Source organism: Stegostoma tigrinum, chromosome 10 (genome assembly GCF_030684315.1).
Source record: "Stegostoma tigrinum isolate sSteTig4 chromosome 10, sSteTig4.hap1, whole genome shotgun sequence".
NCBI lineage: Eukaryota > Metazoa > Chordata > Chondrichthyes > Orectolobiformes > Stegostomatidae > Stegostoma > Stegostoma tigrinum.
Window position 1 is genome coordinate 66,530,637 of NC_081363.1, and position 26,041 is coordinate 66,556,677.

The window sequence follows — 26,041 nt, forward strand, 5'->3', positions numbered from 1 at the left end:
GCTGGTGATTTATCTGATTTGAAAGAGTTTAAACGTCCCAATAAGTACTACTCTTTCTATTGCCTTGATCAGGTGAGGAGGAATGAATCACCTGCCCTTTTTTTTTCTTCGAACACCCCAGTTGTCTGTAACACAGTTGTTCTTTTTAACACCTGGCTAGATATCTTCCTAATTGCAAAGAACTTAACTTTTTTTTCTACTCTTATAGTAAGGAGTCAATCACATGATTTTCCTGATTAGCAAGATGGCATGTTGATTACCAGCCAATCCGGAGAAAAATGAATAGGTAACAGTGCCAAGTGTATGGACCCATTCAGTCTCTCAAGTGTCATGTCCAAGATGGGAAAAGAACACAATAGTCCTTAAGATGTTGTTGAGGTGCAAGGTTTTAACCTGACACTTATAGTTATTTAGTTGGTGCCATAGAATATTGCAGTTATCCTTTTGAGTTCTGATGTGTGTCTTTTTAATTAGTATTGTCAGCAGGAGTTTTCTTTAGTTTATGTGAGAGTTCTTAGCCTGTCATCAGTGCAGCGTCCTTAGTTACATCTCTCTTCTTCACCAAAGCAAGTTTTTGAAATACAAGCTCATTTATATCTTCCAGCTGCAAAGTTATGTTTTCAGGCATCTTAGAATCTGGCCTACAACTATGTCCAGCATGTGACTGTTTTGATTTGCATCTTTGGATAAACAGGTGCCTTTTTGCACCTCCATGGGATCTTGCTGGGATCTTTCATTGCCTTTGGTAAAATGTTAATTTTTAGCTTGGCTTGGTGTGGTCTAGCCCACTTTGGTTTCCCAAGATGATGTCTGTCTGTCTTTTGATGATCGCTTTAAAAAAGGAACAAAACACTATTTCAGGCCAAAAAAAGTCCTAGGTATTAAATTGGACAGGCAAATTTTTAAAAATCAATAATGCATATTTTATAGCATTATGAAACTTAATCTAATATTTCACACTTCCCAAATTGCAACGTATATATCATCTGTGTAGTTTGCAAAAGTAGATTGCATGGTGATCATCATTAATAACTGTACCAATTTCCTTCCATGTAGTAGTATCTTTCCTTAAGCTCTTTAACGGGCCCTTTCTTTAGTTACTATTTTGCTATTTGGTGCCCTTTTTCTTAAAAAGCTTTATTTTCCTTGATTTTTAATTGCCAATATTTGGACATGCTTTCCACTTGTTATACTTCCTAATTTTATTTGTTTATGCGAATGTTGTAGGTGCCTCCAGGCTCTCTGAAGTATTGAGTTTATGGTATTTGTCATACAGTTCCCTGGCTTTCTTTATCCTTTCCTTTTAAGTTCGTTGATCTGATGGGGACTCTTGATCAGGCAGCGTCTATGGAGCGAAATCAGAATTAATGTTTTTTTGAAATGCTAACCTAACCTCAACTCAAAGAATGATATTTTATATATCTGGCTGGTACAACTTTTGTTTTGTACCTTCAATAGCTGTTACCAGTCTACTTTGTCTAAGTCACATCTTGGCTTTGTAAAATTAGAACATAGAACAGTACAGCACAGAACAGGCCCTTCAGCCCACAATGTTGTGCTGACCATTGATCCTCATGTATGCACCCTCAAATTTATGTGACCATATACATGTCCAGCAGTCTCTTAAATGACCCCAATGACCTTGCTTCCACAACTGCTGCTGGCGACGCATTCCATGCTCTCACAACTCTCTGCGTAAAGAACCCGCCTCTGACATCCCTTCTATACTTTCCTCCAACCAGCTTAAAACTATGACCCCTCGTGCTAGCCATTTCTGCCCTGGGAAATAGTCTCTGGCTATCAACTCTATCTATGCCTCTCATTATCTTGTATACCTCAATTAGGTCCCCTTTCCTCCTCCTTTTCTCCAATGAAAAGAGACCGAGCTCAGTCAACCTCTCTTCATAAGATAAGCCCTCCAGTCCAGGCAGCATCCTGGTAAACCTCCTCTGAACCCTCTCCAAAGCATCCACATCTTTCCTATAATAGGGCAACCAGAACTGGACGCAGTATTCCAAGTGCGGTCTAACCAAGGTTTTATAGAGCTGCAACAAGATCTCACGACTCTTAAACTCAATCCCCCTGTTAATGAAAGCCAAAACACCATATGCTTTCTTAACAACCCTGTCCACTTGGGTGGCCATTTTAAGGGATCTATGTATCTGCACACCAAGATCCCTCTGTTCCTCCACGCTGCCAAGAATCCTATCCTTAATCCTGTACTCAGCTTTCAAATTCGACCTTCCAAAATGCATCACCTCGCATTTATCCAGGTTGAACTCCATCTGCCACCTCTCAGCCCATCTCTGCATCCTGTCAATGTCCCGCTGCAGCCTACAACAGCCCTCTACACTGTCAACGACACCTCCGACCTTTGTGTCGTCAGCAAACTTGCTGACCCATCCTTCAATTCCCTCGTCCAAGTCATTAATAAAAATTACAAACAGTAGAGGCCCAAGGACAGAGCCCTGTGGAACTCCACTCACCATTGACTTCCAGGCAGAATATTTTCCTTCTACTACCACTCGCTGTCTTCTGTTGGCCAGCCAATTCTGTATCCAAGCAGCTAAGATCCCCTGTATCCCATTCCTCCTGACCTTCTGAATGAGCCTACCATGGGGAACCTTATCAAATGCCTTACTGAAGTCCATATACACCACATCCACAGCTCGACCCTCATCAACCTTTCTAGTCACATCCTCAAAAAACTCTAAGGTTTGTAAGGCATGACCTACCCCTCACAAAGCCGTGTTGACTGTATTTGATCAAGCCATGCTCTTCCAGATGGTCATAAATCTTATCCCTCAGAATCCTTTCTAACACCTTGCAGACGACAGACGTGAGACTTACCGGTCTATAATTGCCGGGGATTTCCCTATTTCCTTTCTTGAAGAGAGGAATTACATTTGCCTCTCTCCGGTCCTCAGGTACGACTCCAGTGGAGAGCGAGGATGCAAAGATCTTCGCAAGTGGCGAAGCAATTGCATTTCTCGCTTCCCAAAGCAGCCGAGGACAAATCTGATCCGGGCCTGGCGACTTGTCAATCTTAATGTTTGACAAAATTTTCAGCACATCAGCTTCGTCTATCTCTATCCATTCCAGCATGCACACCTGCTCTTCAAAGGTTTCATTCACTACAAAGTTCGTTTCTTTCGTAAAGACAGAAGCAAAAAACTCATTTAGGGCTTCCCCTACCTCCTCAGGCTCCACACACAAGTTCCCTATGCTATCCCTGATCGGCCCTACTCTTTCTTTGACCATTCTCTTATTCCTCACGTAAGTGTAAAATGCCTTTGTGTTTTCCCGGATTCCTTCTGCCAAGCCTTTCTCGTGCCCCCTCCTGGCTCTCCTCAGACCATTTTTGAGCTCCTTCCTTGCCTGCATGTAATCCTCTCTAGCTGAACTTGACCCTAGCTTCCTCCACCTTATGTAAGCTACCTTCTTCCTTTTCACTAGAAGCTCCACCGCTCTCGTCATCCAAGGTTCCTTAATCTTACCCCTTCTTGCCTGTCTCAGAGGGACATATTTACTCATCACTCCCAACAACTGTTCCTTAAACAGTCTCCACATGTCTATAGTTCCCTTACCATGGAACAACTGCTCCCAGTCCATGCTTCCTAATTAGTCTTGCTTCAGTTGAATACTTTTCTCCTATGCTGATCCTTTCTGTAAGTTTCCTAAAGCTAACTGAATTAAGATCACTTCCATTTACTAGCTTCTTCCTTAAAATTAAAACTTAGTCCTCAGTTGTGTTGTAGCAAGTTGGACTTGCTATGTATTGACTCAATGCTTTCTGGACAACTTTAATTGTGGGCAGAATGCTTAATAAATGTGAAAGACACAGAATTACACCCCAGTTAATAATGTAATAGCTGAAATGCCCTTCTATTTCTGTTCTACTGTTTCTGCATCTCTTGCAATTTGTCTGTTCTAGTCTGGGAATCTGTTATTCTCTCTCTTTTCTCCCCCCACCCCCCCCCCCCCCCGCCATTTTTATTTGTATTTATTTTTGTTATTTAGTTCAACCCATATTGCCTTATTTGATTTGTCTTTTGACCTCACCCCTTAATTGTCCTGTCATTCATCCTGAATTAACATCGGCAGCTAATGAAATGCCCATCACTACAGTTGTTGCATTTCCACTCTTTCTAACCCATCCCATCCCCATCTTGCTACTCTTTTTTTTTACTGTGCAGCTGAATCACCAACGCTAAGTTCACTTTGGCTGCACTCCCAGGAGAACCACCACTGTCCAGTAATCCAAACTGAATACCTGTTTGAAAGGGCTGGGGTGGGGTGGGAGGGACGTGTTGGTGGAAGACAATGGGGGGGGAGAGAGAGAGAAACTCATGCAATTCCCTCCCCCATGCAGTCTCTGTGATATCTCTTTTTTTTTTTCCCCCGCCCACATGCTTAAGTGGTAGGCCCACCACTTCCAGGATAGTGTTTCCCATTAACTTTAAGTCTCCTGTATACACCATTGATTACCAGCTGAAGGCTCAAGCTTCAAAGCCCAGAGCTCAAGCTTGTCCTGCTGGGAGTGTTTCCTGTAAATGTGTTTCTCCAGGTCTCGAAGTATACAGTATTTTGCACGTGGCATAGAATTTGCATTTCATGAGAAGGTGGTAGCCAAGCGGTGTTATCATTGGGTTAGTAATCCAGAGACCCAAGTAATGTTCTCGAGACCCACGTTCAGATCTCACCACAGCAGATGTTGGAACTTGAATTCCGTATAACTCGGATATCCAGTCTAATGATGACCGTGAAACCGATGTTAATTGTTGTAAAAGCCCATCTGTGTTACTAATGACGTTTTGAGAAAGGAAATTGTCTTTGTTACCTGGTCTGGCCTGCATGTGACTGCAGACCTACGGCAATGTGGTTGACTCTTAACTGCTCTTGGGCATAGGCAGTAAATGTTGGTTTAGGCATTGATGCCCTCATACTGTGAATAAATTAAATACAAATCCATAGTGTTCCATGAGTATTGTTCTCCTGAGCCTCACTTAAGACACTGCTTAAAACCTATCTCTTTGACCAAGCTCTTGGACTTTGGCCCTGGCATCTCCTTAAGTACCTCTAATGTTTTATCTCATTTTATAATACTGTGGAATGCCTTGTGATGACCATCACATTTAAAGGTGCTATTTGACAGGCTTAAAGTTATGACACCATGCATGGAACGCAGTTGTTCATTGAGCCATTAGAGGGAGCTCCTGCTGATTTTATTAATAAGTTCAAATTGTTACCAAAGGTTTTTTAAAAAATGCATACTTCTAACTGTACTGGAACAAGTTTGTTTTTTTCTAAAATGTTTTCTTTATGTGGAACTTTAAAAGCTTTTTAAATGTTATAGATTTATAATTTATTTTAAGCTCAACTGTTAGTGGAATTCTGAATATCCTTAGGATTGTTTAGCAAATTCTGTCTGGTTGCGGAGTCACATTGAATGATAGTGTTTGAGCAGCAGATAAAGCTAGCTGTTTGTGTTCCTATCCAAAGCAATAGGAGTAGGTAGGGAGTTCCTGGACCAAAGGGGAGAAAATGGAGTCCAGATCGGTGGAGATGAGTTCGGTGGGGCAGGAACCGGCTGAGTCAATGGGTCGACCCAGGGCAGGCAGGTTTGTGGATTTTGGGAACGAGATAGAAACGGGCCGTGCGGGGTTGGGGAACAATGACGTTGGAGGCTGTGTTGGGGGCGGGGGGGGAGGTCCTTTTTTTTAGTAGGATGTTGGCTATCAAGCCAAAAAGGCGTTCTGCTTTGATCATGACCCCACCCCCGAGCACCAAACCATCATCTCCAACACCATCCATGACCTCATCACCTCAGGAGACTCTTCCCCCCCCCCCCCCCCCCCCTCCAACGTCATTGTTCCCCAACCCCACACGGCCCGTCTCTATCTCCTTCCCAAAATCAACAAACCTGCTTGCCATGGTCGACCCATTGTCTCAGCCACTAGTTGGCCTATCTACGTATTGAGTCAGAAATCCTTCCTGGACACAGCTGACAAAATCTGCTCCGTCCAAAACTAGTTGCACTGAGCAGATTCCAGTCTATATTAGAGAATTTGAAGTCGCCCATGACAACAACCCAATTGCTTCTGCAACTTTCCAAAGTCTGCGCCTCAATCTGTTCCTCAGTGTTTCTGTTGCTACTTGGGGGTGGTCTGTAGAAAACTCCCAATAAAGTGACTGCTCCTTTCCTGTTTCTGACTTCCACCCGTACTGAATCAGTGGACAAACACTCTTCCACGACCTCCCTTTCTGCAGCTGTAACACCATCCCTGATTAGCAATGCCACTCCTCCACCTCTTCTACCTCCCTCCCTATTTCTTTTGAAACATCTGTATGTTGGAATATCCAACAACCATTCCTGCCCCTGTTATCCAAGCCTCTGTAATGGCCACAACTTCGTGCCTCCAAGTACTGATCCGTGCTCTAAGTTCATCGCCCTTATTCCTGACACTTCTTATGTTGAAGTAGACACACCTCAGCCCTTTGCACTGACTGACATTTCGCAACATACAAGACTGAGACTGGAACAGAGAGGATATTTCCCTCTTGAAGAAGAATCCAGAATGAGGGGTCACTTTTTAAAAATAAGGTGTTGGCCATTTAAGAGATGAGTTGAAATTCTTTCTGCGAGTTGAGTCTTTGGAACTCACTTCCTGATGTTACAACTAGGCATGGGCAAGGGTCCCCCAGTTTAGTACAAGTTGAGATGGATTACAGATAGTTCTCCTGTAATGCAACAGTTGCGTTCTTGTGACCTCACGCCATAGAAAATGCATTGTAGAGAAATTGCTATAGAAAATCGATATACCTGAACAGTGGAAAGTCCACATAACCCAAACAGCGTCCACTATTCATCAATCACCTACAGCCAACTAAGTTAATAAAACACACATTATAGCAAAACTACCCGGATTCAAATTGTTAAGCACCTGAGCAAGGAGAGATGAACTGGCTCCCCTTCCTTATTTAACCTCCTGTCTCTCAGTTGGTTGCAATACAGTTAATGTGAAAAGGATCCCTTCCTTTGTAGATGCCTTTCTCCCAGACTTGAACAAGGATCCAATTTAGAAAGGATCCAATTTAACCATACTCTCTTTTTGAAATAACAAAATGAGGTGGTGTTATTAATTGCTAAAGAACAAATAGTAATGTATTGCTCATGCACATAGGTTGGAAATAAAAGGTGAGTCCATAAAAATAAAAGTTAAAAAGAAAAACGAATCTTCTCTGAAACCATCACGAAGAGCAGATATGAAGGTGTTGTGACCATTGTTGGATGGCAGTGGTGGCAATGATAAAGGCAGCTGAGCAGTCAATTTTAGATTCTTAATTTGTTGAAATTCTTATATTCTAATCCCTTTTGACAGTGATTCAATCCTAACATTCACAGAGTTCTTCCTTCTGTGTTACCTGCAGATGTTTAATGGTTGTTCTCAAAACTCTAGTTCATATACAATGGAATCTAGCCAATAAGATATAGAATTACAATCCATTTTTAACCATTTTTGTATATTCTGAAGGGCATAAAACATGTCTACAAGAGGAGAAAGGGATAGTTACCCCTCTTGTTAGCTCTTCTTGTTGAGTCATTCTCTCTGTTTGAAATGAACCTGACACTTTGCAGCTGCAGCATTCCATAGGTTTCACAAAGGACTTTTACATTGTGGTTTCGTTTTTCTGAAGCAGTCCACTTTTTTTTAGAAAAAAACACATTGATATTTAAAAGTTAAAAATGTTGAAAGGTTCTGATCCATCATCTCAAGGTTGTACTCAGCAGAGAATTATAAATGTTTTTAAGGTAGAGGTGTACAGAAGTTTGTCAGGTTCAGGCAGGAATGTTGATTTGGAGTTATAATCCAATTGGTCTTATTAAACGGTGGGGAATGTTTAGTCCTGCTCTTTATTCATATGTTTTATGTGTTGCTAATTTTCTATTGTCCACAAGATAGTGTAAGGATTTAATCACATTTTTCAGAGCAAGCTTTCTTTCTGCTAAATACACGAAAGAACCCGAAACAACAGCTTTTCTGCTCCTCTGCTGCTCGGCCTGCTGTGTTGATCCAGCTTTACACCTTGTTATCTCAGATTCTCCAGCATCTGCAGTTCCTACTATTTCTAATGGTGAGTGGGCTCAGTGCCTGGCATCCCTCTATTACTCCCATTTCTTCATATGAACATTGATGTTGTGAAAATCTGGGATAACCTGCTCTTAAATTCACTAATTTACATTTGTATAGTGCCTTCAAGACAAAATCTTAGAAGGGTCCAGGCCTGAAGCGTCAGACCGAGTGCCCCTCTGCTGCTTGATCTGCTGTGATCATCCAGCTCTACACCTTGTCTACTCACTATTACCTTGCCAGCGGCTTATACCAGAAAAGGCCAATTTACCTGAATTGTGCAAAGAAGCCTGTGTGGATGGGCTATAATTCACCAAGGAGACAATTTCACAATTGGGGTCCTCGTTACAACTATGTTTTGTCACATAGAAGGAAGAACCCTCTCTGAATGTTAGGATTGAGCCCCTGTTGCAACTTCATTCACATCCAAAATCTAGCATAGCTACATTAACTACCATGGGCTCTGAAAGCCACATCAGCCCTTACTGTTTATGCTTGCTTTTTGATTTGTAAGTTGTGCATCAAGGTTGATTTTTCTTTTTTACTGTATTCACTGTCTGGCTAACACCACCCCCCCCCCCCCCCCCCCCCCCCCCCCACCCCCCGCCACAACCTCCACTTCCCAGATATTGAAAAAAATCCTTGTTTTTCATTTTTACCAAAGGCCACAACCAAGGTCGTATTTTTTTTGGTATTTCTAAACGTTTTCTGTATTTTTGCTTCTCTACACAACTGCATCCGGGTCTAGGCCTGAAACGTCAGCTTTTGTGCTCCTGAGATGCTGCTTGGCCTGCTGTGTTCATCCAGCCTCACATTTTATTATCTTGGAATTCTCCAGCATCTGCAGTTCCCATTATCTCTGCATCCTTCTAAAAAGCAGTTAACTAAGTGGTAATCTGGGTTTTCTTTCTTTGGTTCCCACCCCATGAGCCTTTCATTCCTTACTTTAAACCTGAGGTGCACTTGAAGGTGTAAATATTTACATAAATGTCTTGTGGATTGACTTCTTATTATTCCACACTACTTGTTTGGTTTACATTATGATTGAATTTTGTAAAGAAAGAAGAAACATCTAGCAAGGACAATCTTCCCTGCCACAACTCCTCTTCTTTATTTTGTGGTTCTGAGCTGACATCGCTGTGACCTTAATTTATTGTAAGGGGCCAGGCTTGCAGTTATTTCTAGTCATGTTTGTTCTTTGATATGAGCTGCACATTGTGTTGCTGTGGGAATGGCCACCTTCATGCTCAGGTTTCAGATACAGCTAATCTGTTGGAAAGATGTGAAAAACTGAAGTTGCAGTCCGGGTTCTGGGCCACCAAAAGCGGAAAGACTGCGACTTCTACTTGCTCATTTACACATGCCATGATCCTTTCACAAATTCTGGAGGCTGGATTATTGAACTAGTAAAGTTTGTTTGCACCAGTTCTGGCACAAGTAGCCTGACCATTGCTGGACTTGGTGGGATTATGGCTCTCTGTTTTGTCACTTTTGTCCAGCATTTCCCACTTGGATAGGGCATGAGAGGACTCGAGTGCAGGCAAGCTTACCACTGGCTGTGCAATGAAGAAAATTGGTGTGTTTCCTAACTAAGCCCAGTGTCTTGCCAGTCCCACTCCCAAAAAAAGTAAATGTATTAGCATAGGTGGCGGATTGGTTAACTAATAGAAAGCAAAGATTGGGGATAAATGAGTTCTTTTCTGGTTGGTGATCAGCAGCTTGTCGTGTGCTTCAGGATCAGTGTTGGGACCACAATTGTTTACAATTTAAAACAGATGGTTTAGAGTTGGGGACCAAGTGTAGTGTGTCAAAGCTCACGGATGACACTAAAATGAGCGGTAGTGCAGGGGACACTGAAAGTCTGCAGAGGGATATAGATAGGTTAGGCAAGTGGGTAAGAGTCTGGCAGATGGAGTACAATGTTGGTAAATGTGAGGTCATCCATTTTGGTAGGAATAACAGCAAAATGATTTAAATGGTATTATTTAAATGGTGAAAAATTGCAGCATGCTGCTATGTAGAGGGACCTGTGCATCACAAAAAAAGTTGGTTTGCAGGTACAGCAGGTAACTAAGAAGGCAAATGGAATATTGTCCTTCCTTGCTAGAGGGATGGATGTTCCCAGTAGCAAACAGAATTGGAGTCAGGAGGAAGTCAATTCTTTCTTCAAAAGCTGCTTTTCAAGAAAAAGAAACTTAACATAAGAGCTTTAAGATGCCCACAGTTAATGTTATAGCTTGAATAGAACAAAAAGAAATAACTTCTGAACAACTAAATGCATTGTGCTTGGGAGAAATAGAAGTGGCAGCTAAGCAGCTAGTGGTGGCGTTCCACCTGGAGGCTAGGCAAACAGAAATTGTGAAATGCTTGGCAAAATGTCCACAGCTAAAAACGGCAGATAATGAAACAGAGAAATTGAAACTGGAACAACAGTGACAGGAATTAGAATTCCAGAAAAGTGAGGCAAGGAAATGAAGCAAGGAATGTAAAGAAGAGAGAGAGAGAGAGAGGAATGACATCCTCTCTCACACACAGAAGACAGCAGGCCAAGCACCACCAGAGGAGAAGAAAAGCTGACGTTTCGGGAGTGGACCCTGCTTCAGAAATGGGGGAGGGGAAGGGGATTCTGAAATAAACAGAGAGATGGGGTGAAGGCGTATGGAAGATGGATAAAGGAGAAAATAGGTGGAGAGGAGACAGACAGGTCAAAGAGGCAGGGTTGGAGCCAGTAAAGATGAGTGTAGATGGGTACCCATGGCCACCCCCTTTGTCTGTTGGAAGTGGGAGGAATTGGAAGAGAAGTTGTTGAGGGCGAGGATGAGTTTAGCTAAGTGGATGAGGGTGTCGCTGGAGGGGGACTGGTCAGCCTGCGGGACAGGAAGAAGCAGAGGGCCTTTAGGCCATCTGCATGGAGAATGCAGGTATACAGGGACTGGATGTCCATGGTAAAGATGAGGTGTTGGGGACCAGGGAATCGGAAGTTTTGGAGGAGGTGGTGGGTGTGGATGGTGTCACAGATGTATGTGGGGAGTTACTGGACCAAGAAGGTCACCTACATCCGTTCCTCCCACTTCCTACAGACAAAGCTGATGGCCATGGGTACCCACATGGGCCCAAGCTATGCCGGTCTCTTTGTAGGTTACGTGGAACAATCCCTCTTCCATACCTACACTGGCCCTAAACCCTACCTCTTCCTCCATTACATCGATAACTGCATAGGCACCGCCTTGCGTTCCCACGAAGAGCTTGAACAGTTCATCCACTTCACTAACACCTTCTAGCCCAACCTTAAGTTCACCTGGACCACCTCCGATACCTGTCTCTCCTGCCTGGACCTCTCTGTTTCCATCTCTGGCAACTACCTGGAAACCGAATTCCATTTCAAGTTCTCCGACTCCTGCAGCTACCTAGAATATACCTCCTCTCACCCACCTTCCTGCAAAAATGCGATCCCTATTCCCAATTCCTCCGCCTCCACCACATCTGCACCCAAGATGAGGCGTTCCACTCCCAGACATCCGAGATGTCCTCGTATTTCTTTAAGGACCACAACTTCCTGTCCACAATGGTCGAAAACACCCTCAACTGCGTCTCTTGCATCTCCCACAACTCATTCCTCACTCCCTCCCCGCAATAACAACCAAACAGAATCCCCCTCATCCTCACTTACCACCCCACCAACCTCTGGATCCAACACATCATCCTCGGACACTTCTGCCGTCTGCAATCTGCCCCCATTACCAAAGACCTTTTTCCCTCCCCACCCTTATCTGCTTTCCGGAGGGCCCATTCTCTCGGTGACTTCCTTGACCACTCTACACTCCCCACCAGCCCCACCACACCTGGCACTTTACCCTACAACCGCAGGAAGTGCTACAACTGCCCCTACACCTCACCCCCATCCCAGGCCCCAAGAAGACGTTCCACATCAAACAATTGTCCACCTGCACATCTGCTAACATGGTTTACTGTATCCTCTGTACCTGATGTGGCCTCCTCTACATCAGGGAAACCAAGCGGAGGCTTGGGGACCGCTTTGTGGTTCATCTGCACTCAGTTCGCACCAAACATCTGCACCTCCCAGTTGCGAACCATTTCAACTCCCCCTCCCACTCCTTGGATGACATGTCTATCCTGGGCCTCCTGCAGTGCCACAATGATGCCACCCGAAGGTTGCAGAAACAGCATCTCATATTTCGCTTGGGAACCCTGCAGCCCCATGGTATCAATGTGGACTTCACAAGCTTCAAAATCTCCCCTCCCCCGACCACATCCCAAAACCAGCCCAGCTTGTCCCCGCCTCCCTAACCTGTTCTTCCTCCCACCTATCCCCTCCTCCTACCTCAAGCCTCACCACCATATTCTACCTACTAACCTCATCCCGCGTTCTTGACCTGTCCGTCCTCCCTGGACTGACCTATCCCCTCCCTAACTCCCCACCTATGCTCACCTTTACTGGCTCCACCCCCGCCTTTTTGACCTGTCTGTCTCCTCTCCACCTATCTTCTCCTTTATCCAAATTCTATTCGCCTCCCCATCTGTCCCTATTTATTTCAGAATCTGCTTCTCTGATGCTGCTTGGCCTGTTGTGTTCATCCAGCTCTACACCTTGTTATATCACTTTCTCCAGCATCGGCAGTTCTTACTATCTCTGTAACAGTGGAAATGGTGACATTTTTCAGTTAAAGAAGAGATCAAAGCCAGATGTACTAAGTAGTATTTTCACCCCGAACCTTCTTAGCCTTTTTGAAGTAAACAAATGACCAATTCTCCAACAAGTTCAATTCTAACACACTGACACCTCAGGTAGGGATAAACTTCTCTTTAATCCAATGTGAACAGGTCCAATTTAAAATTGCAGACAGCAAAGACCCCTGCCCCAACTCAGCAAAGTCTAGTTATACAGTGCAGATTGGGCTCAGATGAAGTCATACATCCAATCTGTGATTAAAGCCTGAGCAGAGCAAAGGAACTGTTTCCCACTAAGTTAAGTCTGCTGAGGGCATGAACCTACAAACAGTCTAGCCAAACAGCTATATTTACCCCTTTGGGCCATACAAGTAAACATGTGGCCTCCCAGTTCTAGGATATAACAAGCTTATCTGTTTAACTTAGTACCTGTGATCTTTCTTTGTGATCCTCAGCAGTTGGCTTCAGCAACATGATTTTGGTGATGGCACAACCACTTTGAGGTATCTGATGACTCTATGCTGACTCCTGATCTATTTGTACTTATTTTGCTGAGTTCCCACCAGGAGTAAAAGACGTCCAATAGCCTGGGTGGAGCTACTCTCCTATTTTGTTTCGCATGAATGTTCACATTTCTATCTAGCATAAAATGTTTGATTTTCCAATGTTTAACTTGACTACACAAACTCCATTTTGAGAATATTTTTAAGATAATCTTTAAGACATGTTTCTTACTGGTATAAATGGCTACAACCCACTATGTTAGCAGATTTATTATTTTAGCATGTGGTCTGAGTGGGGAACTATGATATATTTCTGCCACGTTGTAACTGCTGGGGTCAGATGTCTGTTCTTTGGGTAACAAAAGAGCATGTGATGTATTTGTGTTACTGCCAGATATAAATAGTTTTTTAAAATTATTTTACCCTGGCAAATGCAATGTGAGTCTCTATGACTTCACACAAACCTGGATCAATACAATTTAATAAAAACTGGAAATCAGAAACAAAACCAGAAATTGCTGGAAAAGCTTAGCAGGTCTGACGGCATCTATGGACAGAAATCAGAGTTGACGTTTCAAATCCAGTGATCCTTCTTCAGAACTGTTATGAGGAAACATCACTGGACCCGAAATGTTAACTGATTTCTTTCCACAGATACTGTCAGACTGCTGAGCTTTTCCAGCAATATCTGGTTTTGTTTCAATGTAATTGAAGATTAGGCAATGATCACATTCAGGTTATCGCAGTACTGCTTGAATTGTTGGACTTCCATGATGTTGTGACAGAATCCATACTGGAACAAAGCTGTCAGGTCAAATCTCTAAACAGAGCTGAGTTCTGTCGTTGTGGCTTGGTTATTCAACAGGAATATTTGGATAGGTATGAATGTGGATAGTCTGCTGCTCATAAACAGAGCTGATGTGTTCTTAGATCTTTCTTCCACCAAGATAGGTAAATTCCAAGATGGCCTGAAAGGTAGGTCTGCATGTACAACTTTTGAGTGTTGAAATTGTGGCTCTCAGCATGGAAATGGAAAACACGAGGTAAAGAAACACTAATCATGCAGAAATTCAAGGCAAAATGTGCACCAATAACAGATCTAAGCGAAATGCACAGATAATAAAGGAAGGCAGCCAACATAATCAAAGACTCCCTCCCGACCCAGTTATACTCTCTTCCACCTTCTTCCATCAGCAGAAGGTACTAAAGTTTGAAAACCCGTACCAGCAGATTCAAGAATAGCTTCTTCCCCACTGTTATCAGATTTATGAATGGACCTCTCATATATTGGAGTTGATCTTTCTCTGCACCTTCTGTGTAGCTGTAACTCTATATTGTGCATTCTGTTCTATTACCCTGATGTACTTATGTAAAGTATGATTTGTTCAATTGGTGTACAAAACAATACTTTTCACTGAGATAGTAGGAACTGCCGATGCTGGAGAATCTGAGATAACATGGTATGAAGTTGGATGAACACTGCCGGCCAAGCAGCATCAGAGGAGCAGGAAGAAGGGTTTCGACCCGAAACATCAAACTTTCCTGCTCCTCTGATGCTGCTTGGCCTGCTGTGTTCACACAGCTTCACACCGTGTTATCTCTAATACTTTTCACTATATCTCAGTACATGTGACAATAATAAATCTAAAACCACAACTCAATAATCCAAATGTCAGCAGTGATTATTGCCACTTATCTTTTAGACAACAAACTGTACATTTATCATACTTGTTTCGCAATGTCACCTGCTGTGATGGCATTGCGCATGTTCCCTCTTTGTACTGCAGTGGTGGTATCCCTGTGTCTAAACCGGCAAGACTGTGTTCAAATCCCACTTGGACCAACAATGCATAATGACGTCTCTGAACGGGTTGATTACAAAATATCTTGTATGCATTCCCTGCAGGTACTCCAGGATTTGGCAACAAACACCAGGGCAAACCTGAGCTTGCATATACAAGCTGCCTTGATGTCAAGGACTTGTGAAAGATTCACTTTAGTGTTCTATGAGATGGTAAATATTCTGCCCTTCCATTGCAGGTTGTAACACCTTAATTCATCCAAAATGATTGATGTTGACATCAATTAGTTTATTGTAACCATTCAGAACCCTGCGCTAAACATTTCAAATCAGGTGGGGCCTGGGGAAAACTATAGCAATTATCCAGATACTTTGACAAGTAAACATAACCTCTAGGTGACTGCCAGCTAAGAACTGCAGCGTATTTGGCCCTAGATTTGCACTGCAAGAGTATCAGAATGGAGTAAAATATATATTTTTAATGTATTATTTAATGTTTGCTACTTTAAACAAAAGAATCCATCTTAATTATTATGTCATGCTACAGGCTACTTAACCATCACAAACAAGTGAAGTTACAGAAGCAAAAATGTACTGTACAATTATACATATATACATTCACTAAAAAGCACAACTACTTGCTTATTTTTTATAAAAAGTTACTTAACAGAGCCTTAAAGCTCCTTGGGTCTTTAAGGGGTGATTCAATGTGAATGGCATCTTACTGCTTTTCATTTTACATAAAGATTTGAGTAAAATTTCTACTTACAAGTACCTGATCTGACAATCTTAAATATAAATTTTAAATTAATCCTGAATTTACCAGAGACTTACACTCTCCAAATGTCAATTCAATTTACCGGAATGCAGACTGAAAAACACATTAGCTAGTATAATTTGAAATACATATAGAGTGAAGTGTTGATTTATTCAGATAATGGAAAAAATGCGGCTGTTATATAGTTCATAATCAGAAACAAAGATATATATTTGAACTAGTTACATGTCTCTTGATTTTATCTTAACACCCTGTGCTCTTACCTGAGTTGATGCCAGCAGATAAAAGTGACATTTGCTTTCAATCAAATCAAACCTTTCAGCAGTTTACACTGAATTGTATGACCATTTAATTCTCAAAGCTAAGGGCAACTTCTTTATTGATGCGCCCATCAGATTTGGGACTGTACTACAGGGTGCTTTCAATTATATTTACATCAGCATTGCAAACATTCATGAGTATTTTTAGACTAAGATGCAACCATGCATGTTTGAAGCTTGTAGCTTGTATGAATGAGAATGGCTTGGGGCTAACTACCAGAAAGAGGTATAACATGCAGAATTAAATATTGTGGTTTAGTATAATCAAACACGATATGTATATTCTGGTTCAAAGTACACAGTTTTCACTCACAGGCATTTGTGCATGAAATATTTTAACTACAATTGAATATGCCACGTTTGTTTATGTGCTACTGTACGCTTTCGAATTTAACTACTCACAGTTGATCATTCACTCAGTTCTGAATTGAATATGGCTACAACAATACAAAAGCAAAATACTGCAAATGCTGCAAATATGAATTTTTTTTAAAAAGTGCTGGATTAAAGGTAACAACCTAAAACATTAACTCTGAATATGCCTGTTTTATATGTGTGCCTCAAGTGGCTATAAGTGCCCACTAAAAAACTGAAGTAATTGTATATGTTCGGCTGAGCCTCCCTCATTATAGATGTGACATTTTTAGGGCTAGCGATGGAAACTTCTGAGTGATCCTGGGGTGACTCTCATGTCATTATGATTCATCTTTGATGACTTGATCAGGTCAGGATGTTTTATCAGGTCTAAGTGGAAAGGTAGGGAGGGATGTGATTCATTGATATAGACTGGTGATTTGCCTTGTAACATAAAAGCTTTAAGCAAAATCTTTACGACAATTCTTTATTTAGGAGGCTTAACACTTTTAAAGGTATAGCACCCTCTTATTTTCAAGGAACTTTCTGATGAAAGAAAAAAGTACTTGTACTTCCAGTGTGCCTTTCCTGATGTCACAGACACTGAGTAAATTATTTAGAAATGTAGTTACCATTGTTCTGTAGATGACCATAGTGTGAAAATAGTTCTCCAATATCTTCTTTGGCTAAAGGTGTTTTGGTGACTGTGATCAAATCATTGCAGTAAGTAATGTAACTATTTCAGCAGAAAATTTTACAACAGACTCTGAGTCTTACATTAAAATTGGCACTAAATGTGAGGCATAAAATGATAGTACTGGAAACATCTTTCTCTCACCTATTAGGGAAATGTTTGTAGAAAATATGCTGTGAATTCTAGTAATAATTTTTCTTAGAAAGATTCCTTCTGGCAACTTTCATCTTAGAATAACGAATATATTTTCTGCATAAACTTCAGTTCATGCTACCAAAAAATGTGCCTGCAAGGTATTGTATTTATTTAAACTACCCACAAACACATTTGAAATGGTTATCTTTGCCAAGTGACATTTATGTTTAAAACAGATCAGAGGTAACATTGGTTAACAGTAGTATAAAGTTGTGACAATGGAGAGCCAGCACTTATTCACCTCTTTCATGTAAAGGTGAATCATGGCTGGTGCACCTTTTTAACTGTCTTACGCTAATGCAGAATTTAAGGTTAACCCCATGTGTAAATTTACAAAATTGTTATTTTTAGTTTTCTTTAATCAAATGTTCATCTGCATCCAGTCTTAGTCTGCTGCTCAGGGTGTGCACTCGATACTTCATAAAGTTGATGGAAAATATTATCAAAAGTGTCTAGTGTTTGTAGTAATGCTTGCTTCTAGATCGCTGATTTAAAAACTAGGTAAAGGTTGTTCTTGAAAAGAAGACACAGTTAAATAATACGGAAAATATCCATCAATTTTCACAGAAATTCTCACATTTTCAACATTTTCTGTAGATTCCCGTACTGTACAGAAATACTTGTTATGAACAGTTTACATATCTTACATTTTATTCTTGTGTCAGCGATGAGACTCTTGGTTCCATAATCATATGTTTTCGGAATAAATCTAGTTGTTCTGTAAGGGCCTTAATTTCTTGCTGTGCCTCTAATAACTTTGTTTGCAGACTTGTATTTTCAATGTGCAACTTTTCTTTTTCTTCTCGCAGTAGAGTTCTTTCCTAAAATGAGCAGAAGCACAGAGAAGCTATAAGTATAAACGAGCTTCCAGAGGAAGTGGTGGAGGCAGGTACAATTACAAAATTAAAAGACATCTAGGTGGCTAAATGAATAAGAAGGGCTTAGAAGAAAATGGGCCAAATGCTGGCAGATGGGACGAGGTCAGATTGGGATGTCTGATTGGCATGGACGTTGAACTGAAGGGTCTGTTTCTGTTCTGTGTGATGCTGACTCTATATAATTATGCCGCTACATCTTTGCCTCCCCAAGGGCCTGGAAACAGAGAATCTGTACTGCACTCTTGAGACTGCTGTACTCAGCTAGACTGTCCCTACTCTTGAGTTTGCTGCAGCTCTCTATTTACAAGATCTAAAATTGGCTGTTATCTGAGCCTTAGGAGTTCAGGTTATATTTTAACCATGGGAATACTGACTCTAGGTCTCTGATGCAGTTCTTCTGATCATCTCTTCTCAAAGTCTGAATTGCATTTGCCTCTTGGTGTCAGCATCACAACATTGTGTATGTCAGCATCATTAATATATTCATTCACATTATACAACAGTCTGGTGCTGAGGCAACATCTGGGTGCCAGAACTATCCCCCGAATCATCGTACCATGGCAAAGGTCAGGAAATGGTCAGTTTCGGTTCACTAGCTGGCAATTCCCATTGAAAATTACACATTCTGAACACCTACAATTCATTTCACATTACATTTGTAAGATGCTAGTCTGCGCAAAGCCCTACAGCTATATGGGTAGAGTGCATTTGTAAATCTTCATTGATATGAAACGGAGCACTTTACTAACGTACATTGTGAAGCTACTTTATTGACGAGAAGCAAAGTACAAAGTCCTGAAATGCCAAAAAAAAATACTGGACTGTAAAAAGGAAGGAAAACCCCAAGGATGAAAAGGAAGATGGTGATGTAGTGACAATATCATTGGTTTAGTAATACCCATGGTAGCTGAATAGCTAGCCTCAAAAATGAAGGCTCATGAATCTACTATCAATTCTGATAAAAGCTCACTATTGTTCTTCAGGGAAGGAAATCTGCCATCTTTATTAATCTGACCTACATGTGACTGCAGTCCCACAGCAATGTGGTTGACTCTTAACCACCCTCTGAAATGGTTGAGCAAACCTCTCACTTCAAGGACAACTAAGAACAGGCAACAAATAGTGGCCTTGCCATTAACACTCACATTCAGTGCAAGAATACAGAAGAAAAAAGTTCTTCCCAGCTACTACTGTACTTTTCCAGTTGAGTGACTCCCATGCCTGCTAGACCCTGGAACTGCTCCAGGATATATTATCCTCTCGAGGTCGGTGAAATCCATGAAATGGCTTATTGGTCCTCTGATTTCATTTTCAAAAAGTAATGATTTTAGATATAAACACTGAGGTTTTAATTTAATAATATAACTTTACAAACAATATGCTGCCTTAAGGAAAGCATCAACTAGACATTACTTTGTCTTTTAAGTGCCTATTGTCCTCTGTGACTCTTGCTTTAAAATGAAATTGTATCTGTACCTTTTCTAGTTGATATAATCGATGCTCCTTGCTAAAGTCGTCATTTTTCGGTTTGTGAAAGGATGCCATATTTTCCCATTTCACACAGGGTCTTCTGCGAGCTGGAATAGGACTTGGACACAATGGAAGTATGTTTGGGGATAACAAAGATGTGTCTGATGTCTTCATTCTTCCCAAAGAAGTTGCTTGATTTCCAGTAGTATCTGTGTCTGAGCCAGTTATATCAGTCTGTGTGGCCTTGTTCGTTACAACAGGCTTCAATCTCACTGAGATCTTCTGAGCTGAGCCCCCCATTAGTACAATTGTGCGATCTTTGCGTTCAGAATCATCATGCACTTTCTCATTGAAGTATGTAAATGGTCCATCTTCATTTGCTGTAAAAATATTAATGTGCAAGTTGTAACAACATTTTTAAACTTAGTGAAATATTATATGTATGAACTTCAAGTGGTTATTGAAAATAAATCTTTTTATTATCACATGTATAGCTTTCACGAGATAAGTGACCTTGATGGATATCCACTTTGGAAAAGGGAAGGTATGGATTGCGTTGGATTACTTAAATTGTACAGCAAAGAAACAGACCATTCACCTGAAATGTTCTTTGACGCTTTTTACGGTAACACAAATCTCCTCAAACGTCTCCTCACTTCATTTTATCAGCTTTATCTTCTGATACTTTTTCCATTGTCTGCTTATCTAGCTTCCCCACATCTATACACCTTGACTACCTATGAGTAACAAGTTCCACATTCAAAGCAACATCTGAGTAAAATGTTTCTGCTGAGTTTCATTTTGGATTTATTAATGACTACATGTCGCCACTAGTTTTGGTCTCAACATGTGGGAGCACGTTATCTAAATGTTGCCTTTCATAAGTGGATTTACCCTTAAAAGGTCACCATTCAGTCTTAATTTTCCTAGAGGAAAGAATCTTTTGACCTCGCTGATGAATTTTTAAAAAAATGTTCATAAGATGTGGGTGTTGCTGACTAAGGTAGTACATATTACCCATCCCTAATTGCACAGAGGACTGTTAAGAGTCAAACACATTGTTATCTGTCTGGAGTGACATGTAGATTAGACTAGGTATGAATGGCAGATATCCTTCCCTTTAAGGGCATTAGTGAACTAGGTGGATTGTGTAGACCATGATTACATGTTTGCTATTAGGGCAGCATTTTATTTCAGATTCTTTATTAAATTAAAAATTCATCACCTGGCATGGTAGGATTCCAAACCATATTGCCAGAACATTCTGAAGGGTCTCGGCCCGAAACGTCAGCTTTTGTGCTCCTGAGATGCTGCTTGGCCGGCTGTGTTCATCCAGCTTCACACTTTGTTATCTTGCCAGAACATTAGCTTGGCGTTATGGATTCTAGTCTAGTGTCATTAACACAATGTCACTGTTGCCTTGAGCATTCTAGTATCATCCCTTTAAATCATTATTGCACCTTCTAATATGGACATCATACTTTAATTGTTTCTGTTATTATTACCAATCCCTACTTAGCAGTGAGGAGGTGGTCATGAGCTGAAGTCGTTTGATAGAAGTTTAACACTGCTGCTCTGTAGAAAATGGCTCTATTTATATTAATAGTTTATTTTTTTTATAGCCCAATGATCTTGTGATTCTAGTTATTGATTTGTCCTAGGTCTCTGCCATTTTCCAGTACAAGATTCTTATATTCTGAGCAGACCACATTCTGTTCATCTTATCAATTTGAATGACCCTGAATGTATCTATGTAGAGAACTATTCTGCATGTTTATTAATGTTGTTTTATATTTTGTCACGACATCCCCACTTTTCTAACAAATTTGGTGTCATTTCCTAATTTTGAGAATGTGCTGCCAATCCCTGAGCCCATCATTTGTGTAAATGTTGAATGATAATAATTGTAATACTGATCCTTGTGAAACACCACTTCTCAGCTTTTGTGAATATGCTACTCATAGTTAGGGGCAAGGGCAGAGGTCACAGAGCCAGATGCCACTCCTGACCCAAATCTCTTGCCCTTCACCTGAGCACTGAATCTCTGCCCCTCACTCGAGTGGAGCAGTGTTCACCTGAGAACAATGGCCTCACTCTTAACCCGTTCTTACTGGGTTGGATCTACTTTGATCTCTTCTTCTAAAGTCATGGTCACAGCACTGTTTTAAATTCACCTGTGAGCCATGGACATTGCTGGCTGGCCAGTATTTATTGTATATTCCATGGTACCCTTGAAAGTGGTCGTAAGCTGCCTTCTTGAACCACTGCAGTTCATGTGCTGTAGGGAGAACTAAAATGCCTCTTAGTGATATTTGAAACCACAATCCTACGACTCAGGGCTATACACTTTGAAGCCATGGGATAATTTCATGAAATAACACTCCTAGTATGGACTCCAGAGACAAAAGTGGGCAGTTTAAGGCAGGTGAATGGATGAATCCAACAAGAGAAGCTCTGATTTTCAGTCCTGATGTATCTTACTGCTTTCCCCCTCCTCCACCTTAAAAAATGTTGGATGGAATCGGATTTCTGGTTTTGCACTAATCCTAGAGAGAGCGCAATCATTTCTGACTAGTAATTGACAGACTTGGAGAAACAAGTTAAAATCCTGTTTTGCAGCCAGCCATTGAATTTAAATTCATTTAAATGGTGAATCTAGAATAAAATGCTATTTTCAATAATAATGATAATGACATTATCCAATTGTTAGAAACTAATGTCCTTCAGGGGAAGAAATCTGTCATCATTACCTGATATAGGTTACATGTGACTCCAGACCCACAGCACTGTGACAGACAGTTACATTCCCTCAGAAATAGCCCGATTATGGCATGCATTTGCATCGCACAGTTCAGAGAAACCAAAAATATTGACACTGACCTAGGTGTGTCAGAAACAATAAAAGTACATTTGGAACAAAAACATAAAGTGCTGGAGAAAATTAGCATGTCTGATAGCATCTATGGGGAGAAAGCGGTATTAATGTTTGAATCTGGTTACTTCAGAACTGTTCTGAAGCAGGGTCACTGGACTCAAAATGTTAACTCTGTTTTTCTTTCCACAGATGCTGCCAGATTTGCAGATTTTCTACAGCACTTTGTTTTTTGTTTTAGATTTTCAGCATCAGTCGCTCTTTGTTTCATTAAAAATACGTCTGATTTACTTGACTCTGAAAAATCCTCCTAACATCTGGGGATTCATGCCAAGATTTGGAGAGCTGTCCCTCAGGCTTAACAACCTGACATAATCGTACTCATGGAATGATATCTAGTAGATAGTGTCCCAGACAGCACCATCACCATCGATGCATATGTCTTGCTCCACCAGAGGTAGCAGCACAGTGGTGTACAGTCAGGAAGCAATATTGGGAGGTCTCAACATTGACTCTGAACTTCACTAAATCTCATGGGATCAGGTTCACGTAGACAACAATCTCTTCTGCTGATCACCACCTATTGGCCTTCCTCAGTTGATGAATTTACAGTCCTCCAGGGTGAACACCAATTGGAAGAAGCAACGAGAGTGTCAAAGGCGCAGAATGTACTCAAGGCTATGCAGGTTTAATGTACATCACCAAAAGTGGATCAATAGCGCCACCACCAGTCAAGTCCTGAAGAAACTGTGAGTCAATGGTAGGTGGTGAAAAAACCAACATGAGAAGAGAAACTTATTTGACCTTATCATCTCTACTGTACCCATCACAAATCCGACTATCTATGATAACATTGGCAGATAAAAGCACTGCATTACCCTTACGGAGATAAAGTTCTGTCTCCACACTCATGTGGCATTACATTATGTTAAATGCTGCAGACACTAAACAGCTGATCTATCAACTCAAAACTGGGCATCTATGAATTGCATCCATGGGCCTTCAGCAGCAGAACTGTGTAACTCTACACTGTTTTAGTCTTATTTAAGAAATTGCACTATTATTTTAGAAGCAGTTCAAAGGTGTTTTACTTTGCTGATGAGAAGCAATCTTAGAAGGGAAGTTTGGGTGAGTATTCACTGGGGATAAGAAAAATGAGAGGCGATCTTAGTGAAATGTATAAGATCCTGAGGGGACATGACAGAGTAGATGCTGAAAGGATGGTTCCCTTTGTGGGAGAGACTAGAACAAGGGGTATTATTTAAAAACAAGATACAATTTAAGATGCAAAAAGGAGTATTTTTATTTATCCCAGGGTCATTCAAAAGTCTTTGGACTCTTTTCCCCACGGTGTGCTGGATTGAAGGTCATTAATTATTTTTTAACGCACAATTAGATAGATCTAACTAACAAGGATATATAAGAATAGTCGAGGCAGGCAGGAAGGTAGAGTTGAGGCCACAATCTGATTAGCTATAATCTTATTGAATAGTGAACCAAGCATGAAGAGCCAAATGACCTATTCCTGCTTTTCATTTTGTATGCTCTATGTTTGCATGTTTTCATCCACTGTACCAATTCCAACAAGCCAGAGGATCAGCCTTGATTCTATGAACAGCATAGGACAACATGACAGGAGCAGCACCAGGCATACCTGGAGATGAGATGCATACCGGACTACAAATAAGCTAAACTGTGCCTACAGCATGCTGCTTGCAGGTAAACACTTTCACACAGAAAGGATCAGATCAAAACTCTGCAATTCCATCAAATGTAGTTGTGTATGGTAGTGGACAGTTAACTGGAGAAGGATACTCCAGAAACATCATTAAGGCAGGAACGCAGCATATTAGTGCAAAGAGTAAGGTGCAGAGAGTTGTAGGAAAAATTATAGACAGCCCACTGCCAAGCCTCTGCTGGAGGAAAGCTGGCAGCTAGCTAACAGGCCCAGAAGTTAACCAAACCACAGATTAAACATACAGACTCCACTTCTAGACTGGGGAGGAAGTCCTACCTTCTGGATTGATTGGCATCTCATGCATTCCATGCAAACCTACAAAGAAGGCCTGATAGATTTCACAGTGAGCTGAATTGAGGAGTTTTTGTTTGAGCTGTTTTGGCACCTCAGGGAGGGGAGCAGAAAGAGACAAAGAGGATGGTTTTGTAGTATAGGTGAGTAAATTATGAGGGTTATTGTCTTCTCAGGGGTGCACCCATATGAAAAGGCTTTTAAAATAAAAATGAAATGTCCACTACTAACCTTCTGCCCGTATCAATCATTTTACGGTATGGACCAATTGACTTTGATTGAGACCAATAGACTTTTAACAAGCTTAATTCTACTCACAATCTTTAATGACGCGATAGAACCTATCATTGATAGCACTATCACTCAGTAACAACCCGCTCACTCATGTTCATGTTCAGATTGTATTTTGCTGGGCATATCTCATTATTACCTTGATCCAAAGAACAAAAGAATGGACTCCCATTAGTAACGATAACATGTTGTCCTTGACATCAAGGTAGCATTTGATCAAGTATGGAAACAAGAAGCCATAATAAATTTGAAGTTAATGGAAATTGGGGAAATAACCTCTCCACAGGGCATATCAAACACAAAGGAGTATGGTTGTTGTTATTGGAAGTTAATCATCACAACACCCGGGATATTATTACAGAAGATTATTGGGGTAGTGCCTTATGCCAAACACCTTCAGCTTTTTTATGAATGACTTTCCTTTAAAGATAATGACAAAAGACCACATGTTTGCTGATGATTTCACAGTCTTTCACAAATGTTTTGCGAGTCTAGATACCCGAGATAGATCATGTCTGTACGCATGAAGATCTGGGCAGCATTTAGGCTTGGGCATGGTACAAGGCAAGTTTAAATTTGTGCCACACTAGTACCAGGCAATGGTTACCTCCAGCAAAAGGAAACCCAACCATTTTCCCTTGAAATTCAACGTCACTAGTATCACAAAAGTTCCCATAGTCAACATTCTATGATTTACCATTGGCCGGACACTTAACGGGACCAGTCGTATAAATCCTGTGGATACATGTGTAAAAGTGATAGTTTAGGAATTCTATGGCAAATAACTCACCTCCTGAGGCTCTAATGTCTGTCCATCATCTACTATGTACCAGTCATGAGTACAATTAAATCCTCTCCGTTTACCTGAATAAATGCATCTCCAACAGCTATCATGTTACTTGATACCATCCAGGAAAAAGCATGCCACTTGATCAGTACCCTACTCACCACTTTCAAACTTAACTCTGTGCATCACCAACACATAGGGGCCGCAGTGCACCCCAGCTACAACACCCAGCAAGCTACCAAAACTCC

General features: G+C 41.1%; 1 protein-coding gene across 3 annotated transcripts in view; it reads right to left on the reverse strand.

Annotated features, from left to right (window-relative positions):
• Positions 1 to 16,694: 16,694 nt before the first annotated feature.
• The window catches only part of LOC125455629 (RAS guanyl-releasing protein 1-like), a 103,127-nt gene continuing 93,780 nt past the window's right edge, over positions 16,695 to 26,041 (reverse strand). For all 3 annotated transcript variants that reach the window (XM_059649211.1, XM_059649210.1, XM_059649212.1), the window contains 2 exons: positions 19,821 to 20,194; positions 16,695 to 18,287 (listed from right to left, as the gene is read on the reverse strand). In XM_059649211.1, the coding sequence (XP_059505194.1) occupies positions 18,117 to 18,287; positions 19,821 to 20,194 (545 nt within the window). In that variant the 3' untranslated portion in view covers positions 16,695 to 18,116. The remainder of the gene's footprint in view (positions 18,288 to 19,820; positions 20,195 to 26,041) is intronic.